General features: G+C 41.6%; 1 protein-coding gene across 1 annotated transcript in view; it reads left to right on the top strand.

Moving 5' to 3' along the window:
- Positions 1–515: 515 nt before the first annotated feature.
- The window catches only part of GFRA1 (GDNF family receptor alpha 1), a 132,626-nt gene continuing 113,290 nt past the window's right edge, over positions 516–19,851 (top strand). Inside the window, exons 1-3 of the mRNA XM_030950745.1 lie at positions 516–1,127; positions 2,233–2,517; positions 3,755–3,838. Of these exons, the coding sequence (XP_030806605.1) occupies positions 1,088–1,127; positions 2,233–2,517; positions 3,755–3,838 (409 nt within the window). The 5' untranslated portion in view covers positions 516–1,087. The remainder of the gene's footprint in view (positions 1,128–2,232; positions 2,518–3,754; positions 3,839–19,851) is intronic.

Below are 19,851 nucleotides of genomic sequence, written 5' to 3'. Positions count from 1 at the left end.
TACACTGCGCTCGGCCCCGGCCGAGGGCCGGAGCGCACCGCGCACTGCAGGGATGCGGGGCCCGCGCGCCCCGCGGAGGCTGCGGGGAAGGACGGGCGGTGCTCCCGCCGCCCCGGGACGCCCCGGACTTCCCCCGCGGGCGGCGGGGCCAGCAGGGGGAGGCCGCGATCGCCGAGCCACGCGGAAGGAGGGCGGGCGGGGAGCGGAGCACCCCGCGGGGCCGCCGCCTCTCCCCGGCTCGCCCGGTGCCGGCGGCGCCCGCTGGGATCCGCTCCCGCCGGGGCCGCTCTCGGGGCCGAGGGGGGTCGCGCTCTGCTCGGCGGAACAGCAGCGGCCTCGCCTCCCGCCCGTCCCAGTTTTCCCTAGCAAACTTTGGCTGCCGACAGCGCGGCCACCCCCGCTCCGCCTCGGCGGCGAGCGCTCCGCGCAGCCTGCGCGGCCCCGCGCACCGCCCCGGCCCCGCGCGTCAATAAAGTTGTGTGCGGGGGGCTGGAAGAGGCGAATTGCCCCGGGGGGGGGGCTCGGGAAGCCGCGGCTGGGGGCTGTCAGAGGTGCTGCCAGCGGGGCTGATACCAGCGGGTCTGACACCAGCGGCTGGCCCCGGCTGCGCGGCCGGGGGCGGGCGGGCGCTGCGGGTCTGGTGTGTGCACCCCCTCCCGCCCCCCGTGCCTCTCGGTCCCTCCCTGGGAACAGGCGCTGCCCACCCAAGGAGGCGACCGGCGCTCGTGCCCCGCTGCCGCTCGCTCGCTCGCTCACACACATCACACAGGCACACACACATAAACCGTGCGTGCGCCTCTCGCTCCCGCACTGGAGTCAGCGCTTGTGCCTGCAGGTTGCTCAGACCTGAAATCTAAGGGAAAAGCTCAACGTTTGCGTCGCTGCTCCTGCCGCCGGTGGTGGTAGCGGTGAAGAGGAGAGGGGGTTGTGGGTTTTTTTGCTTGGTGGCTTTTTTTTTCTTCCCCCTTGAATTCAATGGATCTGAACTTGGAGCCTTTAGACCTCGGCGGTATTGGAATATCTACATGCTGATCATCTTTGTTGTGACACATCAGGTCGTTTGGGGAAACCATCCGAAGACAGCAAGATGTTTCTCGTTCTCTTGTACTTCGCTTTGCCCTTAGTGGGTAAGTTGCTGGTGCCTGATTTCGGTCTGCACATCGCTTCATAAAGCAAGGCATAGGGTTTATGGGACCGGGAGTCTGATGGTTGTCAGTCTATTGTTTAGGCAGAACAGTGAAGTTTCCAGTAGTTTTAATGGCTCTGCCTCACATCAGTTAGCCCGGTCTGCGTTTAAAGCTCTGTAGGTTACAGACTTCGGTACTTGCCTGTTTAGCCTCTTGTTAAATTGGGTTCTCGCAAGTTACAGGGAAACTTTTCATTTAAATAAAATAAGGCTGCCAGGGAAGGGTGGGGGATGACAAGACCAGCTGAAGGATTACATCTTCACCTGAACCTGGCAGCCTGCCCGACTGGTAGTGGTTTGCAGCCCAAACTGGTTTCCTTTCCATAGGAGAGGTTTGCGTTTCCATCCGCATGTGTCTGAGGGAGCATGATGGGGGCACGATGGAGACGAGAGAGTTAATGCAATTTGCTTTGTTCTCCTGCTAAAGCATCATACGTGGAGAGAAGTGGGGAGGGGGGGAAGTAACAAATTCTACCTTTATGCATATAGAATAAGCAAAAATGTGCACAGCCTTTAAAAAGTGACTGACGCAAAGACAGGCTAATATCAATCAGTGAGGATACTTATCTCTCTGAGCGGGCTGTTCCTGGATGTAAGTGAAATTACAGCAAAGCTCTTGTGGAAAGTGAGGCTGAATATTTCACCCCTTAGTTAAACCCTGGAATGGAAAGCTGATTTGTTTCACCGAAGTGGACCTATGGAATAACAAATGTTTGTTTTATGAGGCACATTAATCCCTCCGGGTTTTCTTTCCTTTTCCTGTTTCCTCATAAATCAGCCATCAGGGTTAAAAAATACTATTTCCTTGGACTCCCCTGAAAGTGGATCTAAGCCCATGGAAACCCTGTGTGCTTTTTCCTAAGGCGTAGCATGAAGCCAGGAGGTTTTGCAAGGTGCTGCCCCCGGGGTTGCCCGCATGTGCAGTGTGAGGAGGTGCACCGTGCCTCCCAGGTGCTGCTCAGGATCTGGGGCTCCTGGCACCCTGCTCCCCCAAAGAGCGCGGGTTGGTTTGTGTCTCCTCTCCATAGATGTACTTTTGTCCGCAGAAGTGAGCGGGCTGCCTGGAGGGGACCGCCTGGACTGCGTGAAAGCCAGCGATCAGTGTCTGAAGGAGCAGAGCTGTAGTACTAAATTCAGGACACTGAGGCAGTGTGTAGCCGGCAAAGAGAGCAACTTCAGCCGGGCCACGGGCCTGGAGGCGAAGGACGAATGCAGAAGCGCCATGGAAGCTCTCAAGCAGAAATCCCTGTACAACTGCCGCTGCAAGAGGGGCATGAAGAAGGAGAAGAACTGCCTGCGCATTTACTGGAGCATGTACCAGAGCTTGCAGGGTACGTGGCGAACGCAGAACCCCCAGCGCAGGGTGCGGCTCTGGGGCCGTGCCCGCAGCTCTGGGGCCGTGCCCGCGGCTCTGGCCGTGCCCGCAGCTCTGGGGCCGTGCCCCCGGCTCCGGCTGTGCCCGCAGCTGCCGCCCCAGGAGCCCCGTCCGCCCCGCGCAGCTGCGGCTCCGCTCCCGGGCTGCCAAAGCCACAGCCAGAGCTTCCTCCAGGCACCCAGCTGACCTTCCTAAACCGCAGCCAAAGCTAGGGGCACGAGCATCACAAAAACAGTCATTTGGAGGCATTCTCCTAATAATGTTAAAACTCCTTAATTAGGACTCACCTAACAAGATACTGGCACTAGTTGCTTAGCTTTTTTGCTGAAAGTTAAATATAATGTGAAGAGAAGATTGTTTTAAGTGAAAGTTTATGTTTTCTTGTATTTACTAGCAGTATTCCCTGGGCATGCTGAAGCAGAAAAAAACCCAAAGTTTATGGTTCCCACAGCATGTAGATGGGCCACTTAGAAAGAGATGCGACAGTGATTGACTCGGGACTGCTCTGTTATTTATATTCATAAGGCAAATTTCTCTTAGTCTACTGAGAACAGTCAGGTCCTCATATGAGACCCATCATTTTTAGTCCTGTCTTGCTGTGGCCCTGGAGTTGAAGGTGCAATCTCTCACTTCAGTGTGCTCCCCATTTAACTTTTTTTAAAGTTGCTTCTGCAAAAAGGGAAACAATCCCTTTCTGTTCATTTGTCCATGTATTTTAATAAGTGCATATGTACTTTTTTGCTAAAGGTAATAACAGACGTTTTCTACATCATAAAAAGTTTCTTTTCCAGCAGCATCTTGTCAGGAGTGTTTCATTCCAGAGATGCTAGCTTTTGGCTGTTAGCTGAGCTTCTCTAAAAAGAGCTCTGCTGTTATGGTGAATGAAGAGGAGCATCCTTGCTACAGCTTCTCTCCTGCTGGCATGAGATGGGACAGTCCCTGTGATGTCACAGGCTGTCTGCAAATTATGACCTTACCCAGGGAGGAGGGAGAGAAGATATCTAGTGACAGGGATAAACAATTAGCTTATTTCAGGTGTTTCTATAGGTAATTCTTTGAAAACAAGTGGCCATATAAACTTTTTAAAGGGATTAAAGGGAAGTACATTTCACTGTTATGGAGTAAAAATAAACAAAAAAATCTTATCCTGAATTCATGTGTAAGAAAAACATCCAAATATTCTTTGTCCTTAGGAAATGACTTGCTTGAAGATTCCCCTTATGAGCCAGTTAACAGCAGACTATCAGACATATTCAGGCTAGCACCAATGGTATCAGGTAAGCAGACTTAAAATTCTCTAACTGACACATGATTTTGTAATTGAATTATGGAACTTTCAAGCAGTACTCATAAATAAAAAGAAATTATAATGGCTTCCTGGATTTAGGAAGCTCATGATATAGTTGCACAAAAGAAAAGACTGATTGGTTTTGAAATGAAAGAATGCTTGGCAGGATGGCAATTTGTTTTCTTTTTGAGTCATTCTTGACAATAAATGCTAAATTTTCCTGTAGGTGGCAATCTGATTCCCTGCGTTCCCAATTTACAAATCAGTTCCTTTTTGGGAATTTGGTCAGTGCAAGTTACCTCCTATTGACATTACAGAAGATCAGAAGATAGATCTTTCAAATGCTTGCATAAGGGAATGCTTTATAGTTTCATACAGTTTCTTAAAAAGAAAATTCAGAATTAAAGCTTGTCTTCTTTTCTGGAACTGCTGCCTTTTTAAAGAGGCTATTCACAACTTCCTCCTTTTTCTGTTTGTTTTTTTTTTGTTTTTTTTTTCTTATGCTGTGTGGCTGCCTTTCAGAACTTTTTTGTGCTATATTGAATATGTTGCATGGGTATTAAACAATGGTGTTGGTTCTTTACCAGCCTAAGTTGTTCTCATGTGAGGTCACATTTACTGAAAACGTGTTTTTCTGGGGGCATTTACTGGAGTTACAGATTGGAATTTAATTTCTTTTTAGGAGCTTCAGAAAGTCTTTTTTGAGGATGCAGTCTGTACTCTGGATTTTTATTTGTTTAGCTCCATAAAACAAATCGAATGTGCACAGCTCAGTGTGTAAGTTGGACGGTGCTGAAGCTCCATTTAAATGACATGCTACGGATAAGCATTAGGAGATGCCTCTTTAAAAGAAAGGGGGAAAAAAGACCAAAGAGAGTGGCTTGACCAATTTTCAGATGTACTTACACTTTTGAGGTCCCATTAAAAGCCAGGGGTACTTAGGTTGTTAAGTATTTAATGGTACAGATTTTCAAAGGCATATAGACACATAAAATGTAGATAACTGCCCATTGGGATTTTCAAAAAGGACTAAGTGATTTAAATAGGCGTTAGATGCCCAGGCAGTTTTGAAAATTTTAAGAGCTTAATGCATCTTTAGGTATCTTAATGCCTTTGAAAATCGTCCCTTTAGTCACTTTTCAATATGTGACTTCAGATCCTTATCCCATACATCTTTTGAAAGCATTGTCCTATTTGGTGAGCAAGCCTGTTGGAGAAATGGTAGAGAGCAAAGATAAATCTCTGAAGAATCTTTATTTCTTTTATTTTTTTATTGCTTAAAACTCCAACTTAATATAAAACCAAGACAAAATCAGTGCAGAGGAGTTCCAGGATGTTTTCTTAAAGTTTATGATCAGCCTGCCTGGGGCCAGATTCTAACATATCTCGGCAGTTTTGTGATCTCCAGAGGAATACACTATCTGCATTCTGCCTTTCTGTTGTTTTGGGGTTTTTTTTAGGTTCCCTATTTACTTGCAGAATAATTACCTTAAAAACGTCATTTTCATGCACCTATTCAGAGCAACAATGAAGTAAGATACAGCTGCCAACAGATGATATCCATCCTACCACAGTTAGGACTCATCCCATGTTTTCAGTGCACCCCAAATTGCTGCTCCCTTGGTCAAAAGTTTCAGGTTTACAAAGATGGGAGGCCTAGGATTCATAGTAAGCAACAAACAAAAGTTGTCATCTAGAGGAAAAACGCCAGTATTTGAAAGTATTGTCAGCTGAAAGAAAAAGAGTAGCAAAAGCATTTTTCCTATTGTCATGGTTACTATTGCATGCTATATTCTTTAAAGCTCCTCAGCCTTACAGGTTTTTTGCAGAGCTCTGCAAATACAGCAGAACTTCATAAAATTTGATTAAAACAAACAAAACAATCCCTGTACAAGTGGTGTTGGCAGGGGTTTCATAACTGGTGTTCTGCTAATGTGGACATTGTGTTCATAGATGTTGCTGCCGTGTACTCTCCCATTAAAGTTAGTTTTGTGTAATTAGAAGCAGCAATTAACCCTTTCATACCACAAAATCCATTCTGTGGTTCTATATTATTACTTGGACTTGTATCAAGGGTGATGTCTGCCACCTTTTGTATTTATTTTTGTGGTAGTGTAGAAAATCACAATAGTTTTCTTTTGTTGTGTGTAAAAGGGGAAATCATTGGCTGAGACGACTGTTTTGTGTCAGATAAGTCTTTTAAGTAGTGTGCATAAGCCTGAAAAATGAAGGACAGTTTTTAAAACCAGTTAAAGTTGAAGTAATTCTGCTCTGATAGATGTTCAAAATTGCTTTGCCTATGGAGACAGGACGCCATTCTCTCTTTATTTCAAGCGTCAATATGTTGGATTTAGGAGAAAAATCAGGAATATATGGCTAAACCTGTTACTAAGATTGAGTCTTCCTAGTTAAAAGACTGGGCTGTCTTGGTTTTTGTTTTGGGTTTGAAATTTTTTTTATAACTACTATGTCAGATGTGGTGCTTCTGCCTCAAGGGTGTGAATTTCTTCCTGTTAAGCAGTTCTTGAAATTACTGAAGACTTGTGTGTTAGTTTTGGAGGGTAACAGATTTGGGTTAGCTATTATGATGTAAAGATTTTGCTTAAACAGACATTTTTGCTTGAACCTTTGCAACTTTTGAGAGGTGAAAACATTTTGAGGCCATTGACTCCTGTCACAACTACAGTAAATGCAAAATCTGTTGATTGGATTTCAGAATTGAGTTTCACACTACATTAAGGAGTGATGCTTGAATTAGTAACTTCTTAAAGCTATCTGTGGCTTTTTATTACCTGGAGAACAGTTTGCCTCTTAAATTTGTGTTTGTACTTGACATTGAGCTTTGCAACTGGAAGATATGTTATTATTTTGGTATTAGCTGATACAGTATAGTGGTCAGCTTGTAAGAAAATATCTTGCATAAAAATGTAGCTATACATATCTGCAGAAATATTTAACAAAGTAATGTTTCTGAAATGTCTCATTCACTTCAGCAGAAAAGGGAGAGCCACTCCATCTGAATAAAATGCCTTAAGCCATGTCTGTGAAGTGGTGTAAATAGAATTCTTAGTGTTAAAAAGAGTTGGCTATTTAGATCAATGCATTTAGGGTGACAAAATCCTCTCCTCCCATAGATTCACTTCTGAGTTGCCTAGTTGTTCATAGGCTTATTATCCCATTGTTCAGCTTTGTGAATCTTCTTTCTTTTACATCCATTATGTTCAGAAATAATTTTAAAAGAACAGGCTGCATAAATCAGAGCATTTGTTAAAACACAAGAGTGTTTGCTGTTAATCGGGGAAGAATTGGTTGGTTACATGCTACTAGTTAAACCTTGTTTCTAGTTGCTAAAACACAGGACTGCTAGAAGTTAATTATTTTGCCATTATTTCTTCTTAGTGTAGTAAATTGTTTTTGCAAAGTTCCTTTTGCATCATTAGCAAATCAGAGAAAGAAAATGGCTCATCTGATGTTATGTCAAAGGGAGTGTTCTGGTTCTGCTGTTCTCATGAGGGGCTGCCTGATCTAAAAACTCTGGGAATCTTTTGTTATAGAAGGTATGTGGAAGCTTATATTTAGAAAAGGGTGTATTTTGTATTTATTATAGTAAACTTCTAAATTAAAACCAAGAATTCAGTAGACAGCGCAGTAGGTTGGGCTTCTTGCTGGAGCGTATCATTCCTTGTTAGAACTCAGCACATGAAGGTACCAGCTTTGGTTTGCCCACTGAATAAGCTGTAAGTGCAGACAGAAGCAGTTATGGTCAGTAAGGTGGCTTTTTGTTGCGTGGAAAAAGTCGAGACTAAAAAGTCAGCAGTGCTGGGATCTCCGGAGTGAGTGTGTGTGTGCTGGTGGCTGCTTCACTCTTTCTGTGGGATGCACAAGGATGGCTCTGCGTCTCCCTCTAGCATCTCTCCCTTGCTCAGAAGGAGAGTAGGTTGATCAATAGTTTCCCTAACTTCCTTTGAGTTTTTCAAAGTCTTTTAGGCATCTTGTAGAATTTATTCACAAATCACTAAGTTGATTATGGGGAAAGAATGAATCCAGTGTGCAAAGTACTTTCTTGAGGATGAGACAGACTTTTCTAAGGGAATAATTCCCTCTCCCCAGCACAAAACCTGCTCTGGGTATTGATGGCACCTATTTGCCTCCTCCCCATTATATTTTTCTTCTCGGGGCTGGGGTAGGGACATCACTGACAATGAGCTGCTGTTGTTTCCTTGGAAGAGTTGCCATCAGCAAAGGTGGGGGAGGAAGGTTGGGGCTTTCCAATCTGAATCCCCACGATGCAGAGAAACAGAGCTTCCTTGTCTGTGCGCTTCTCCTTGTACCTTTTCATCCTGCTACTCTGTTGAATTAGAACAAGCTGTGTCATAGTGATTTAATATCCCCAAAACTTTCATTACCCCCAAAATTCTTTTAATTAAGAATGGTTTCCCTGTTCATTTTTGTAATTCTTGATGTGATGTAAGAGCTGTGTTCTGGGTAACAAGTCGCTGACACTTTAATTATTATTTACTTCTTTTTTTCCTGCCTGGTAAATGACTTTTCATTCGTAGAATCCATGTATGGCCTTTTTAATATTGTTTATCAAAGAGATAACTTAGAATGTCTCTGCTAGCCAAGAGAGTCACTGCTTTTTCCTTTTGGGGTTTGTGCCATGTGAATTAGTGGCTTCTCCCATGAATTAATACTGTATGACATCTCCAATTCCTGTTGCCTGAGGCCTCTAATCCTGTTTCTGTTCCTAAATCTGCATGTATTTCAAATGCCACGTATTTTTCTAATTTAACATTATGTCTTTTTAAGAAATTTCTGTAAGATTATATAAGATGCCACTTTTCTACAAAGGCAGTTTTAAAATATTTTTAATTAAAAATATTTTTAAAATGTTTATTCCTGTTGACTCTCTGCAATGCTTTCATTATCTCTTACCTCCTATATCATTGCTGCTTAGTTAAAAAGTTGAGATACCTCCTGTTAGTTACCTTGTGCATACACCCGAGTTCACAAACAATAAACCAGATCTTGTTAGGCTAACAGGAGTCTTGCAATCTGATTCTGTTCCCACTGAAGTAAACATAACCTATGAAAATTTTATTTCATTATGATGTATTCTGTTTCCTGTTGTTTTTTTTTTTTTGTTTTTGGTCTGGTTCTGGTTTTCTGATGTGAGGTCAAGCTCTCTGATAACAGAAAAGTAAAAACTTCTTATATTTAGCCTACATTGTTACACACATAACTGTATTTTAAAATAATAGCCCTTGAACCAATATTTAATACTGGTTTTACACAAAACCAGTGTGTCTATTTTTCCTCAGTGAGAATTTGTGTCCTGTTACAAGAAGACAAACTAAGAGACAAACCAGGCACCTATTTTAGCTGTGTTTAAGAGAACGAAAATAGTTTGACAAAAATAAATCTAAGCATGTACTATGTTTGTGTTGTTTGACATTTCTGAGTGCAGATTTTCTTTGCAGAGGCAACTAGGCTGAGTTCCAGGCAGATAACAAGTTATCAAGTGTTCAGAGATACCAGTTCCTGATTTCCACTTCTGCATTTTTATAATCAGATTGGACTTCACACGAAAGAAAATCACTTTGGTGACTGTGGGTTTGCAGGAGCTCTTCGAATATCCTGTTTTCTGCATTTCTTGAAGCTAGATCTGATTATGAGAGGGGAATTAAGTACCTTGCTGAAGTAACTGGTTGGCTGGCCTATAAAGGCAGTGCCTTCACTCTTTACCTTCAGCAGGCCTTGAAAATAGGAATATGTAAATACTCAGTTTAGTCCATGTTGCTTTCCTTGGCAAGATTATTGGAACCTTTTTTGCTGATTTTTTTGAAGAGGTGTAAAACAGAAGATAAGGTCTTTGTTCCTCAAGTGTTTAAAATGCACAGCTTTGAGCAAGTGTATTGTTTCTGCTTGTCCTGTTAGTCTAGACAGGCTTTGTCAAACTCTTTCAACATGGGACACAGGATGAAGTCCATTCCATGGAAGGAGGAAGTACCTGATTGAACACAAAGCATTTATGCATGAATATTCTGCCTCTCCTTTAATGCCAGGAGTAGTGAGAGGGAATAGTTAGAAGTCTTGAAGGAACCTTGGTGTTGGGCAGTATTTTCCTGAAGCCTCAAAGGGAAGTGTTTGGATATAGCTGGTTAAACAAGCATGGCCATTTGTTAATAAAGTACCTACTTCATTACCAAATAATGTATGATGCATGCAGTGAACTACATCTTTTCTAGAGTAACATCCTCAGAGAATGGAACTGCCATGCCTTAATCTGTATCTTTGCAGGAAAGCCTCAATTATGGTGTGGCAGGTCAGATATTAAATGAACATATATGTAGATAAATTTTTGGGCAGCAAACTGTGTATTCTTGCTTTCCATTTCAGGCCAGCTTTATGGTTTGCTTGAGTGGCACCTGAGTTTCTCTGAAAGAGGAGCAAAGGGCAGAGGAGCTGCCAGTGGTGTTGGTGGGATTATGAGGAGAGATCAGGTTGCTGAGGAGGGAAGCAGAGTCAGGTTATCTGTTGAGAGGGCAGCAGCACTCCAGGAGCGCAGTGAGCAGGAGCAGGCATGGGCTGCTGGGCGCCTCAGACACACAGAGCTGGCTGGGTTCCCTGTTCTGTCAGGTGCCTGCAGACTGCTGTGTCTCAGGGTGAGTGGTGGGACACCCTGAGCCAGCTGATGGAGCAGCTGCAGGTGTGCTGTGGTGAGAGTGAGCAGAAGCTGCTTGGTTCATGTGGTGACCACACTGTTGTCACTGGTTCAGTGATAAAGGTGGTGTGAGGGTGGAAGAGAGGACTGCACTGAGTGGGCAGATTTCTATGGCAGCCTTCCTTGCAGGGCTTCCAAAATGCCTTGTGTGAAAACAGTTTTCCCTGGTGAAACCAAAAGAACAGCATCCTGCAGCTTTCTGTCTCTTGATGGCACAGCAAGGTGCAGTTTACGGCAGGTGTTCTGCACACTGGCTCTTTACACTTGAAGCTATTTTTAAAACTTTTTTTTTAAAAACTCTATTTGTATTGGACTCTCACAGATATCTTTGACAGTCTTGGAGAAGTCAGTGCTTTCTGTCAAGGAGTTGACAGTATGTTAAAAATGCTAAGAGTAAAATGCTTGTGTGTGATGAAATAATGATTTCTGGATTGCAAGGCAGATACTTATTTATGATAAGTATCTAACATTTCTTATTTTAACTTGCACATTATATTGTTTTAACTTTAGAAAGGAATATGTTTACAGCTTTGATTTTTAGAAATGTGACTGGTTTAGTTCATGAAATGTAATTCTGTAATTTATGTTATTTTTGGTAGTATTTTTATATTCTTGCATTTTCCATGGATGAAACTAATGCAGCAATAATGCTGTCAGTATAGTTACAGCATTACCACAATTAAGTTATTTTTGGAACAGTTCTTTAGTTACTGTGATGCTTTGACTATTTTTCCAAGTGTCAGGCTATTGTCCTGTACAATCTGCACTCGGCTTGAAATTTAACATGAGAGAGGCATGACACAAAGTGTAATGGCATAGAGATAGCTCTTGCTGCATAGAAATTTGCAGAAATGATAGGCTGTAAAGAGACTTGAAGGTATCAAACAATTTGAATAGAAACCCATAAATAAAGATGAATTTCTGCATTCAGTGGTTATATGATTTTATCACTTTCTGATGTCCATAAAATTAGCATTTTGTCATGCAGCATTTTGTCATGCAGCTGATGAGGTTCAGAAGTGTCAAAAACTTCCATGCTCTTCCTTTTAAATTCTGCACCCTAAATTCAGTACTAAAGCTCTGCTCAGCAAACCCAGAAATGGCTGTTTCCGTTTTCCTCATCCGCTGGAGACATCACAAGGATTCTTCCTGCTCCCCATTCCCACAGCCTCCGTCCCAGTGCAGGTGTTTTTTGGGTTTAGCCCTGGCAGTCAGGCTCATGTTGAGCACTGCTGCTGCCCTGAGCTGAGAACTCCAGCTCACTCCTGCCTTGATGTACCTTTTCCATGTACTGCCTTCCCTTCCTGGATTGTCGACTTTCCTCTCTTTGTAACTCCCCCACCAAATCCCCTCCAGCTGCAGGGGCTCCAGGGGTTTCTTTCTCTGTTACTGCAGCTCTGCTTTCCACTTTGCTGCTCCTCAGAAATCTGGCTGCACTTTTCCCCATCCCTTTTGTGACACGGTTGTCACCAAACAAGAGAGTTCCTCTGTCCCTTGCCTGGTGCTCAGCTCTGTCCCACATCTCTGCTCTGCAGCTGCCTGGGTGTTTCCCCTGTGCTGAAGGACTCTGGGTCCCCACTCCCTCTTGGAATGGCTCAGAGCCAGAGCCACTCCTGCCTTGTCTGCTCAGGTCTAAAAATTATTATTTTTTTCATAAAATTTGTAAGAACTTCATATTCATTGCTCTGTCAGATTTGTTCAAGTATGTCCTATGGGTTAAGAAATCACTGGGAGCTGCAAGGTGTAGAGAAGATAGAGCCTGATATTTAATTTACTTAGATTTCCTTGAAAAATTATGATTAAAAAAAGGAAATACAGCTCCTGTCATATCCCTAAGCATTAGACTGTGACATATCTCATCTTATTCTGGTCTCATAAAACATCTAGTGTGTCATGCAAGTGATATAAATAAACATGCAGTGGACTTGAAACATACAGGCAATTAAGTACAGTTGATGGCAGTTGTGTGAGATAATTGAGCATCTCAGGATTCTCTGAATGGCAAATAACTCATCATTTAGGGTAGCTGGCATGCAGATTATTTATTCAGATTTAGAAATGAAACAGGAAAGAAAGGAACCATCCAAAAGCTGTTATATATGAACACATGTATTGCATTTGACTATCTGGATGATTCTGCATTGTGTTTACAAATGACACTGCACTTTGTAGAGTCATCTTCTTTTCCAGATGGAATATTTTTAGGATTAATGATTAAGTTTTGCTGATGTTTGTTGTCACAAGGCCATAAACAAAGTTAAGTAAGACAACACTAGCATTTGGTAGTAGCTCCAAAGAATTCTTGCCTCTTGCAAATAGAGTGGAATGTATTCTCCACAGCAGTGGCTTTGCATTAATGAATGCTTAAGCAGCAGATTAAAATTTCTGTATAAAAAAAATAGGTTAGGATTATATAATAACACAAGTCTGGGATATTAATAACAGTAAAGATGATTTTATTGAGCAGATTAGGTGCAATTAAATCTCAACTACAGAATATTTAAATACAATACCAGATCAAAAGTCAGTCCTGGCAGCTTTACTTGCTCTCCTTCACACCTACAGGATCAGCACCTGACAGCAAAGTAAATTATAATTTTTATTGTTGTTCATTTTCTATTGCCACGGGAATGTACATCATGTTATCCATTAGGCCCCAGACAGGCATGTCTTTTCTCCACATACACAGTTATGAAACAAGACATGATTGAAGGCAGCAAGGTGTCAGCTGTATTTGAAATTCTATTAGAAATTGATGAATTTGCTTGTCAGATTTCTTTAAAGGATTGCATGGGTAAGAACTGCCTATAGTGTTCTCATAAAAAAAAAAGTCATGAAAATTACAGCTTTAAAATCAACCCATATAGACAGAGAAATGGTGTCAGTTCTTTTTCTTGTAATCTATTACTTAATTTTAATCTCCTAAACAGTGAAATAGAGACACAAACTTGCAGTGGTTGATAACACTCATGACCTGATGAAGTAAACTGATTTGATCCTCTGAGAGGTCAAACTGTGTGTGTTTCTAAGCAAACATTCCCCAAGGCTGCTGATGTGTGAGATGTCTCTTCCCTTTGCCAAATGTCCCACCTTTGCAAGAGAAAATTAAAGAAGACTTGCAAAGAAATGTGGTGTGTTAGTGTATAAATCTTGTCTATAAATTGCTGTGAGAATTGTTGAACACAGTGTTTAGTGATGTGTTTGGGTGTTTTTTTTTTTAATTTTGCACATTTTAAAAATACCTAGACAGCTCTTTCTGGGTTGGGTAGAAAGTAAATTTATTAACTTTAGCTGTGTTAATGTTTAGAGAGAAAGGCATTCAAAGGTTTTTGAATTTGGTAAATAGAAATATTTGAATCTGACTTGAGGCTGCACTTAGTTTTTAAATACATTTCTGCTGTATAACTAAAAATATCTTATCTGCATGCCCTTGACCTTTTCTCTGAGAGCTGCGGGAAGACTCAAAAGCATAAATGAGAATAAATTTAGTATTTTCCTATTTGGAGAAAAACGCTGCCACATGCCTTAGCTCTCTGCAAGCTGGGGTTGTCAGGCCTACGTGGCCAGTGTGGCAGAGCAGAGCAGGTAGCCCTGGAAAAGGAAAGTAGTTTGTTTTTCATTCCTTGCTCAGTTCTCCTCCTTGCAGGAGGTGCCAAGTACAAAAAGGATTTCTGTAGCTCAGTTCTCTCTCCCTGAACGTTGCCCTTTCTCCCCAGCTTGTTGTGTGTAGCTCCCCATGCAGCTGTGGAAGCCCTCTCAGTCATTTCCCTCTGTGTTTGAGCTGGTGGCTCACAGGTGAGGCTGTCAATATATTAAAGACACCCTTAATGGCATAACTACAAACAGTGAATAACTGTGATGCTTGAGCTTTATGTTTTTATTTATTTATTGAAAATGCGTTGGCGCTTGGGTATCCCAGATGTCACAGGGGTATTTCTGAAAGCAGGTGGCTTCTTGTGGCACCACTGCAGGCAGCCACTCTGCACTGCTCTTACCTGCTTTAAATCACTCACTTAGCAGGGCAGAGGATGGGTGCACTTGTGGAGCTGTCCCTTCTAGGCTTAGGTACTGCATTGCTGGGCAGTAATTACACACTCTGATAGTAGCTTTCATTTATGCTAATTGCAAGTAAGCTTATAAACCCCTCAGATTATTAAAAAGCGATCTATCTCCTTCCTGTGGCGTTAAGTCAGGGATTTAAATGTTGCAAACTTTTGGTCCTGCTTTAAGGAGGAAAATGTCACCAGAAGAATCTCCTCAATATCAACACTTTGTCAGGCTAAGAAAACAGGAAACCTGATTCTATTTTGCCTTTCAAAGTTGTGTTTGCAACATTGCAACTGTATATACTGATTTTAATAATTATTTTTAGTTAACTCAGTGTTTTAAATATGTATTTAATCCTACATAAACATAATAAAATTAAAATCATGCTTAAAAGGTAATCAATAAGTGACTATAGTTAGGACACTAACAGGAGGCAGGAGTAATTGATCTCAAATGTTTTCTCTAGAGCTGTTTCTGGTAAGATCTTCAGAAAAAAACCAATCACTGATTTCTGTAATGTGGGCAATATGCAATATCTTGTGTAGACTGTGAGGAGAAATGTAATTTACAAGTTACAGAATGAATTATTCTGTTGTAAAAAGAATAATGCAGAGCCAACAGTTAGCTTCCCTTGAGCAGTGATGCCTGCTAATTGAAGGACTGCATTGTAAGAGTCAACATTCAGGCTTGTAGTATTCTCAAAGTGTCTAGTTCCTGTCTTCAGCCAGCCTGAGCAATGCAATAAGTAATTCTGGGCCTGCACTGTGGTAAGAAGAGCTGCTGCCCACTGCAGCTGTCAGAATGGGAGATGTGCAAAGTGCTTGTAGCAGATAGATGGCTCCTCTGGCTCCTGAGCAGGTTGTTCTTCTTCTCTGAAAAAGTGTCGCCAGTAGATTAGGGTGACAATTCATAATGTTCCTAAGCACAAATGCTCCATGTTGAACAAGATCACACTGTCAAGGAGCATGTCAGAGGGAATTAAGGTTTAGAATTTACCCTTCCTCGTGCCTTTCAGAATTTTGAAGGTCTTTCTAATATTTGAAAAATGTTCAAACTCAGAAAACGTTGGTACTTACAAATCAGCTTTTCCCCAGATTGTAGCTGAGTGCAGTGGTCTAATTCTTGGTAATGACTTTCTGTTGTGTGAAATGATCCAATTGCAGCAAAGTATTTTAATAAAATTCCAGAAATGACTGTGCATATTTGGAATGATTTATTATACTACAACAGGAAAGCTAGAAAGGGTTTTTTTTAATGGTGTTAACTTCTCAGATGTGTACTATTAAGGTGCAATAAATGTATTATTTTGTTGATTTTTAAAGAGTGGTAAAAGTGCTAAAATACATCTCTAAATCACTCTACAGCTACTTTTAGAGACAAGGTTTTGGCTAGCTGCCCAAAATGCTGTACAAAGTGGTATTTAGGAGTAAGAAAAGGTTTCTTTGGGGTATTTTTACCACTGGGGGACTCCTGCTGTTCACATTTCTTTTGTATGGTTTGAAGCATCCCTGATTTGTCTGAAATGTTTGAGTTCACCTGAAAGGTGTGTGTATGGGGGAAGGGGGGGGGTGCTGGTATTTGCTGTGGAAGATCATGCTCCTTTTAATTGTCAAAGGAAGTGTTTATCCATTTCACATGATAACACCCAGGTTGTTTCTCTTTGCATCCAGCAGCAGCATGAGAAGCTGTGAGGTTTGCAGAGAATGTGGCTGAGTTCATTCTTTTGACTGTTTTATCCTTAGTTGTTTTAAGACTTGAGTGAATAGGTGCTGACAGGACTCCAGGTTTTTTCATATTAAATGTAAAAGCAGAGCTAATGTGTATTTGGCAGACACAAGAACTTAAGAGGTCAGGAGAGTTAAAGCTTTAGCTTTTTCTTTCCTGTACATTTCCTTTCTGATGCTGGCTTGAAATGGAGTTCAAACACTCCTTTTCCAGGATGTGGTATCACAGGATCTGCTGAGCTGGAAGGGACCCACAGGGATCATTGAGTCCAACTCCTGTCCCTGCACAGGACAAACCCAAGGATCTCACCATGTGCCCAGGAGTTCTGTCCAAATAATTCTCGCTCTGTCAGGCTTGGTGCTGTGGCCACTGCCCTGGGGAGCTGTTCCAGGGCCCAACCACCCTCTGGGGCAAGAACCTTTTTCCAATACCCCACCTAAATCTCCCCTGACACAACTTCAGGCCATTCTCATGAACCGGTGACCCTAATTTTAGCTCAGTGGGTCAGAGCATGGTGTTAACAACACCAAAGGTTGTGGGTTTGATCTTTCTATGGGCCATTCACTTAAAAATTAGACTTGATGCTCTTAGGTCCCTTGCAACTCAGAATATTTTGTGAAATGCTGTACCAGTGACCAAGATCACCTTTACTGATGTAGTTAAAATCTGACTAATATGTGCATGACGGGGAAAGTTAAGGTAGAAACACATCTTGAATTCTGGCCCTTGCTGACTGGAAAGTTTCTTTGCATAAATTATTCAACAGCAGGTTTACTGACAGGAAGGTTAGGAGGCTCATTTGTGTAAACTTCCAGACATTTCCCCAGAAATAGCTCTTTTTCCATTGGAAAAAAAGCAGTTATCCCAATTTCCTGACTGTACTCTGTGTTGGTTGTTCTGCGAGACTGCATTTAATTCCTGTTAGAAGTTTTCAAAACCTTCACTGGTGGCAGTTTGTACTGTGCAGGAGATGTGTGAACATTTCTGTTCCCAGAGCTGGCCAGCAGTGTGCAATTTGGGAAGAGCCAAACCTTTCTGTTTGTAATTCAACATGGTGCCCTTAAACCATAGGTCAGCACATGTTTAAATGCACTACCATCATAAGGCCAAATATTGTCAAGGCAGTGTGTTGCTCTTTTAACCCATATCACAGTTAATAAACTGCTCCCAATCTTGCTTAATCCTGCTCCCGGTTCTTCTGTCTGTATCTGTTGCCTCACAGTGGAATCAGCTCAAGGACATGAATTGGAAAGGAACAAAAATGCATGAGTCCCATCTCACATCTGGCATTCAGAGGCCATTTATTTTATTAGAGTTAATAAAGTGAATTGTACTTCAGATAGACAGCCATGCCACAGTTTTATTTAATAAAACAAACATGGAAGAAGCAAGTTGGATTTGCTTCATAAGGAAAATCTGCCTTTTGTTGTTTAGAGGATGTATCCTGTGATGACTGTCATACAGCATTAATTTTTATGCTGTACTTAGAATTTAAATACCTGAATTTTTGGCAGTTCCTTTTCTGCACTGGTGACAAGTAAATGTTGAATAATCAATTGAAATACAATTTTAGAGAAGTAACATCTGGGGTGAAGCAGACAAGTAGAAGGAAGGAAGACAACATCTTGCGTGTGAATAAAACTAAAATGTGTCAAACTCTGAACTGGAGAGCTTCAGGTAGTGTGAAATACATCTTCAAACAGAAAATCCTCTGTTTGTTTTCACTCTCCTTTCGTTTGTATCAAAAAGCTACTCCACTGAGTACCAAAACTTGAAAGCTGGCAACACATTCCTGGAGGAGGATGTGTAGTGCCTCTGTTTGGTGTTGGAGAGAAGGAAATGACCACTTTGCTTTCTCACCTGGCAGAATTGCACAAACTCTGGTATTGTGTTACATCTTTATACAATCACTCCTGATGTGTAATGGAATGTAAATGTTTGTCTGTTTGTTGTTTTCACTCGTTGTCAGTTGGCTGCTAATGGGAATCTTGGAGACACATTAAGGAGAAACCAGGTTATACCAGCACCAGTCAAATTGTAGCAGCTCTTTTGCAAGCTAAATAATGCTTCTTAAGGATGCTTGGCAGAGGGAGAAAAGTGATGTTTGCATGTTAAAACCTGCTTATTTCATCAGGTCACATTGTTATTTGAAGAATGTATTTTGCAGTAATTAAGTAGTGTGCCAATTACTTCTTTTAATTACAGATTATATTTTATTTGTGAGGATAGCATCAGCCACTGTGAAATTGGCTTCTCATTGTTTTTCTATTCATGTGTGGTGGAACACTGGAGCAAAATACATTTTGTATTATTTTGCTGCTTCATCTGGAAAGAATTTGTTTTAAGCTGGAGAACCCATATCCATAGCATTAAATTATGACAAACATGTTTTATAGTTAGCTGCAGCAGTGTTTTCTCTTGCTTTTAGTCACAGGACACCATTTACATTCTATTATCAGGGTCTCATTATGAGCACTGTAGGCCCTCTGCTACCATTGAGTCTCCAGTTGTTTTCCATCAGAGCTGAATCAAAATCAGCTTCCCTGGATCAGATTTTTAGTCCCTCCTTGGGCAAAATTTTTTGCTAGGATCACGTGGAGCTGTCCCAAGCAAACTGCCAGATATATCCACTCTCAACAATGATGTAGCTTTGTGCATTGTAGGTTGAAAGCAGCTTGTCTGTGTGACCTTGAGATGTTTTGATTAATTGCATCTTTTGGAATTCTGTATGTGTGTTGTGCCTGCTTTATTCACACATAAAAAGGGACACAGCTGTTACCTTCCCTCTTAAGTTATGTGCGGAAAGAGGATTGTGTTTGCCTTCTATAAGATATATCTAAGCTGCGTGTAACATTTAAAGAAATACTTTTTCAGCCTTTGGTCTAATTCCAGATGTTATTTTTTCATTACTCATGAAAAATATAGATTAAAAGCTCTCAAGAGTTTTTATATAGGCTTTTATGCAGTAGTCTGATGCCTCTGACAGATAATCTTAGGGAAGATACCTTCCACAAAACAGGACTTGTTCTTGATAATTATTCTCACATTATGACTACTTTGTTTTGAGCAACCTGATAAGGAGAGTACATCATGCAGAGGCAAGAAAATTCCTTCCAAGTAGAGGAGATTTTCCATGTGGGCAGCTCTTGAACTTAAAAGCTTTTGTAGTTTTTTAAAATGTGTAGGATGCTCCATGCTCTCCCTTACTCTGGTAAAAGTTCACCTGATTGTAACACGTGTGTGCTGCTTCTCAGTACTTCATGCTGTGTCTCTTATTGGTCAAATCTCAAAGACCCTTTTAGACCCAAGACAGGTTTTAATGGAGCACTTCAGTGTCCTGTTTGTGATGCTTGTCATGCATCTTGTGTGCATTTTAAGCACTGCTGTGATCATCATCTGACTCTTAAAATTGGTATTCATTTCAGGAGAGTAAGCAAGCTTTAGACAGTTATGGTATAAAAGCTATATGCCTTGTTCTGTCAGGAACAAATAGAACTGAGACCTTG

The sequence above is a fragment of the Camarhynchus parvulus genome, chromosome 6 (assembly GCF_901933205.1).
Source record: "Camarhynchus parvulus chromosome 6, STF_HiC, whole genome shotgun sequence".
Taxonomy (NCBI): Eukaryota; Metazoa; Chordata; class Aves; order Passeriformes; family Thraupidae; genus Camarhynchus; species Camarhynchus parvulus.
The sequence above is the reverse complement of the archived record's forward strand: the minus strand, read 5'-3'. Positions and strand labels throughout refer to the sequence as shown.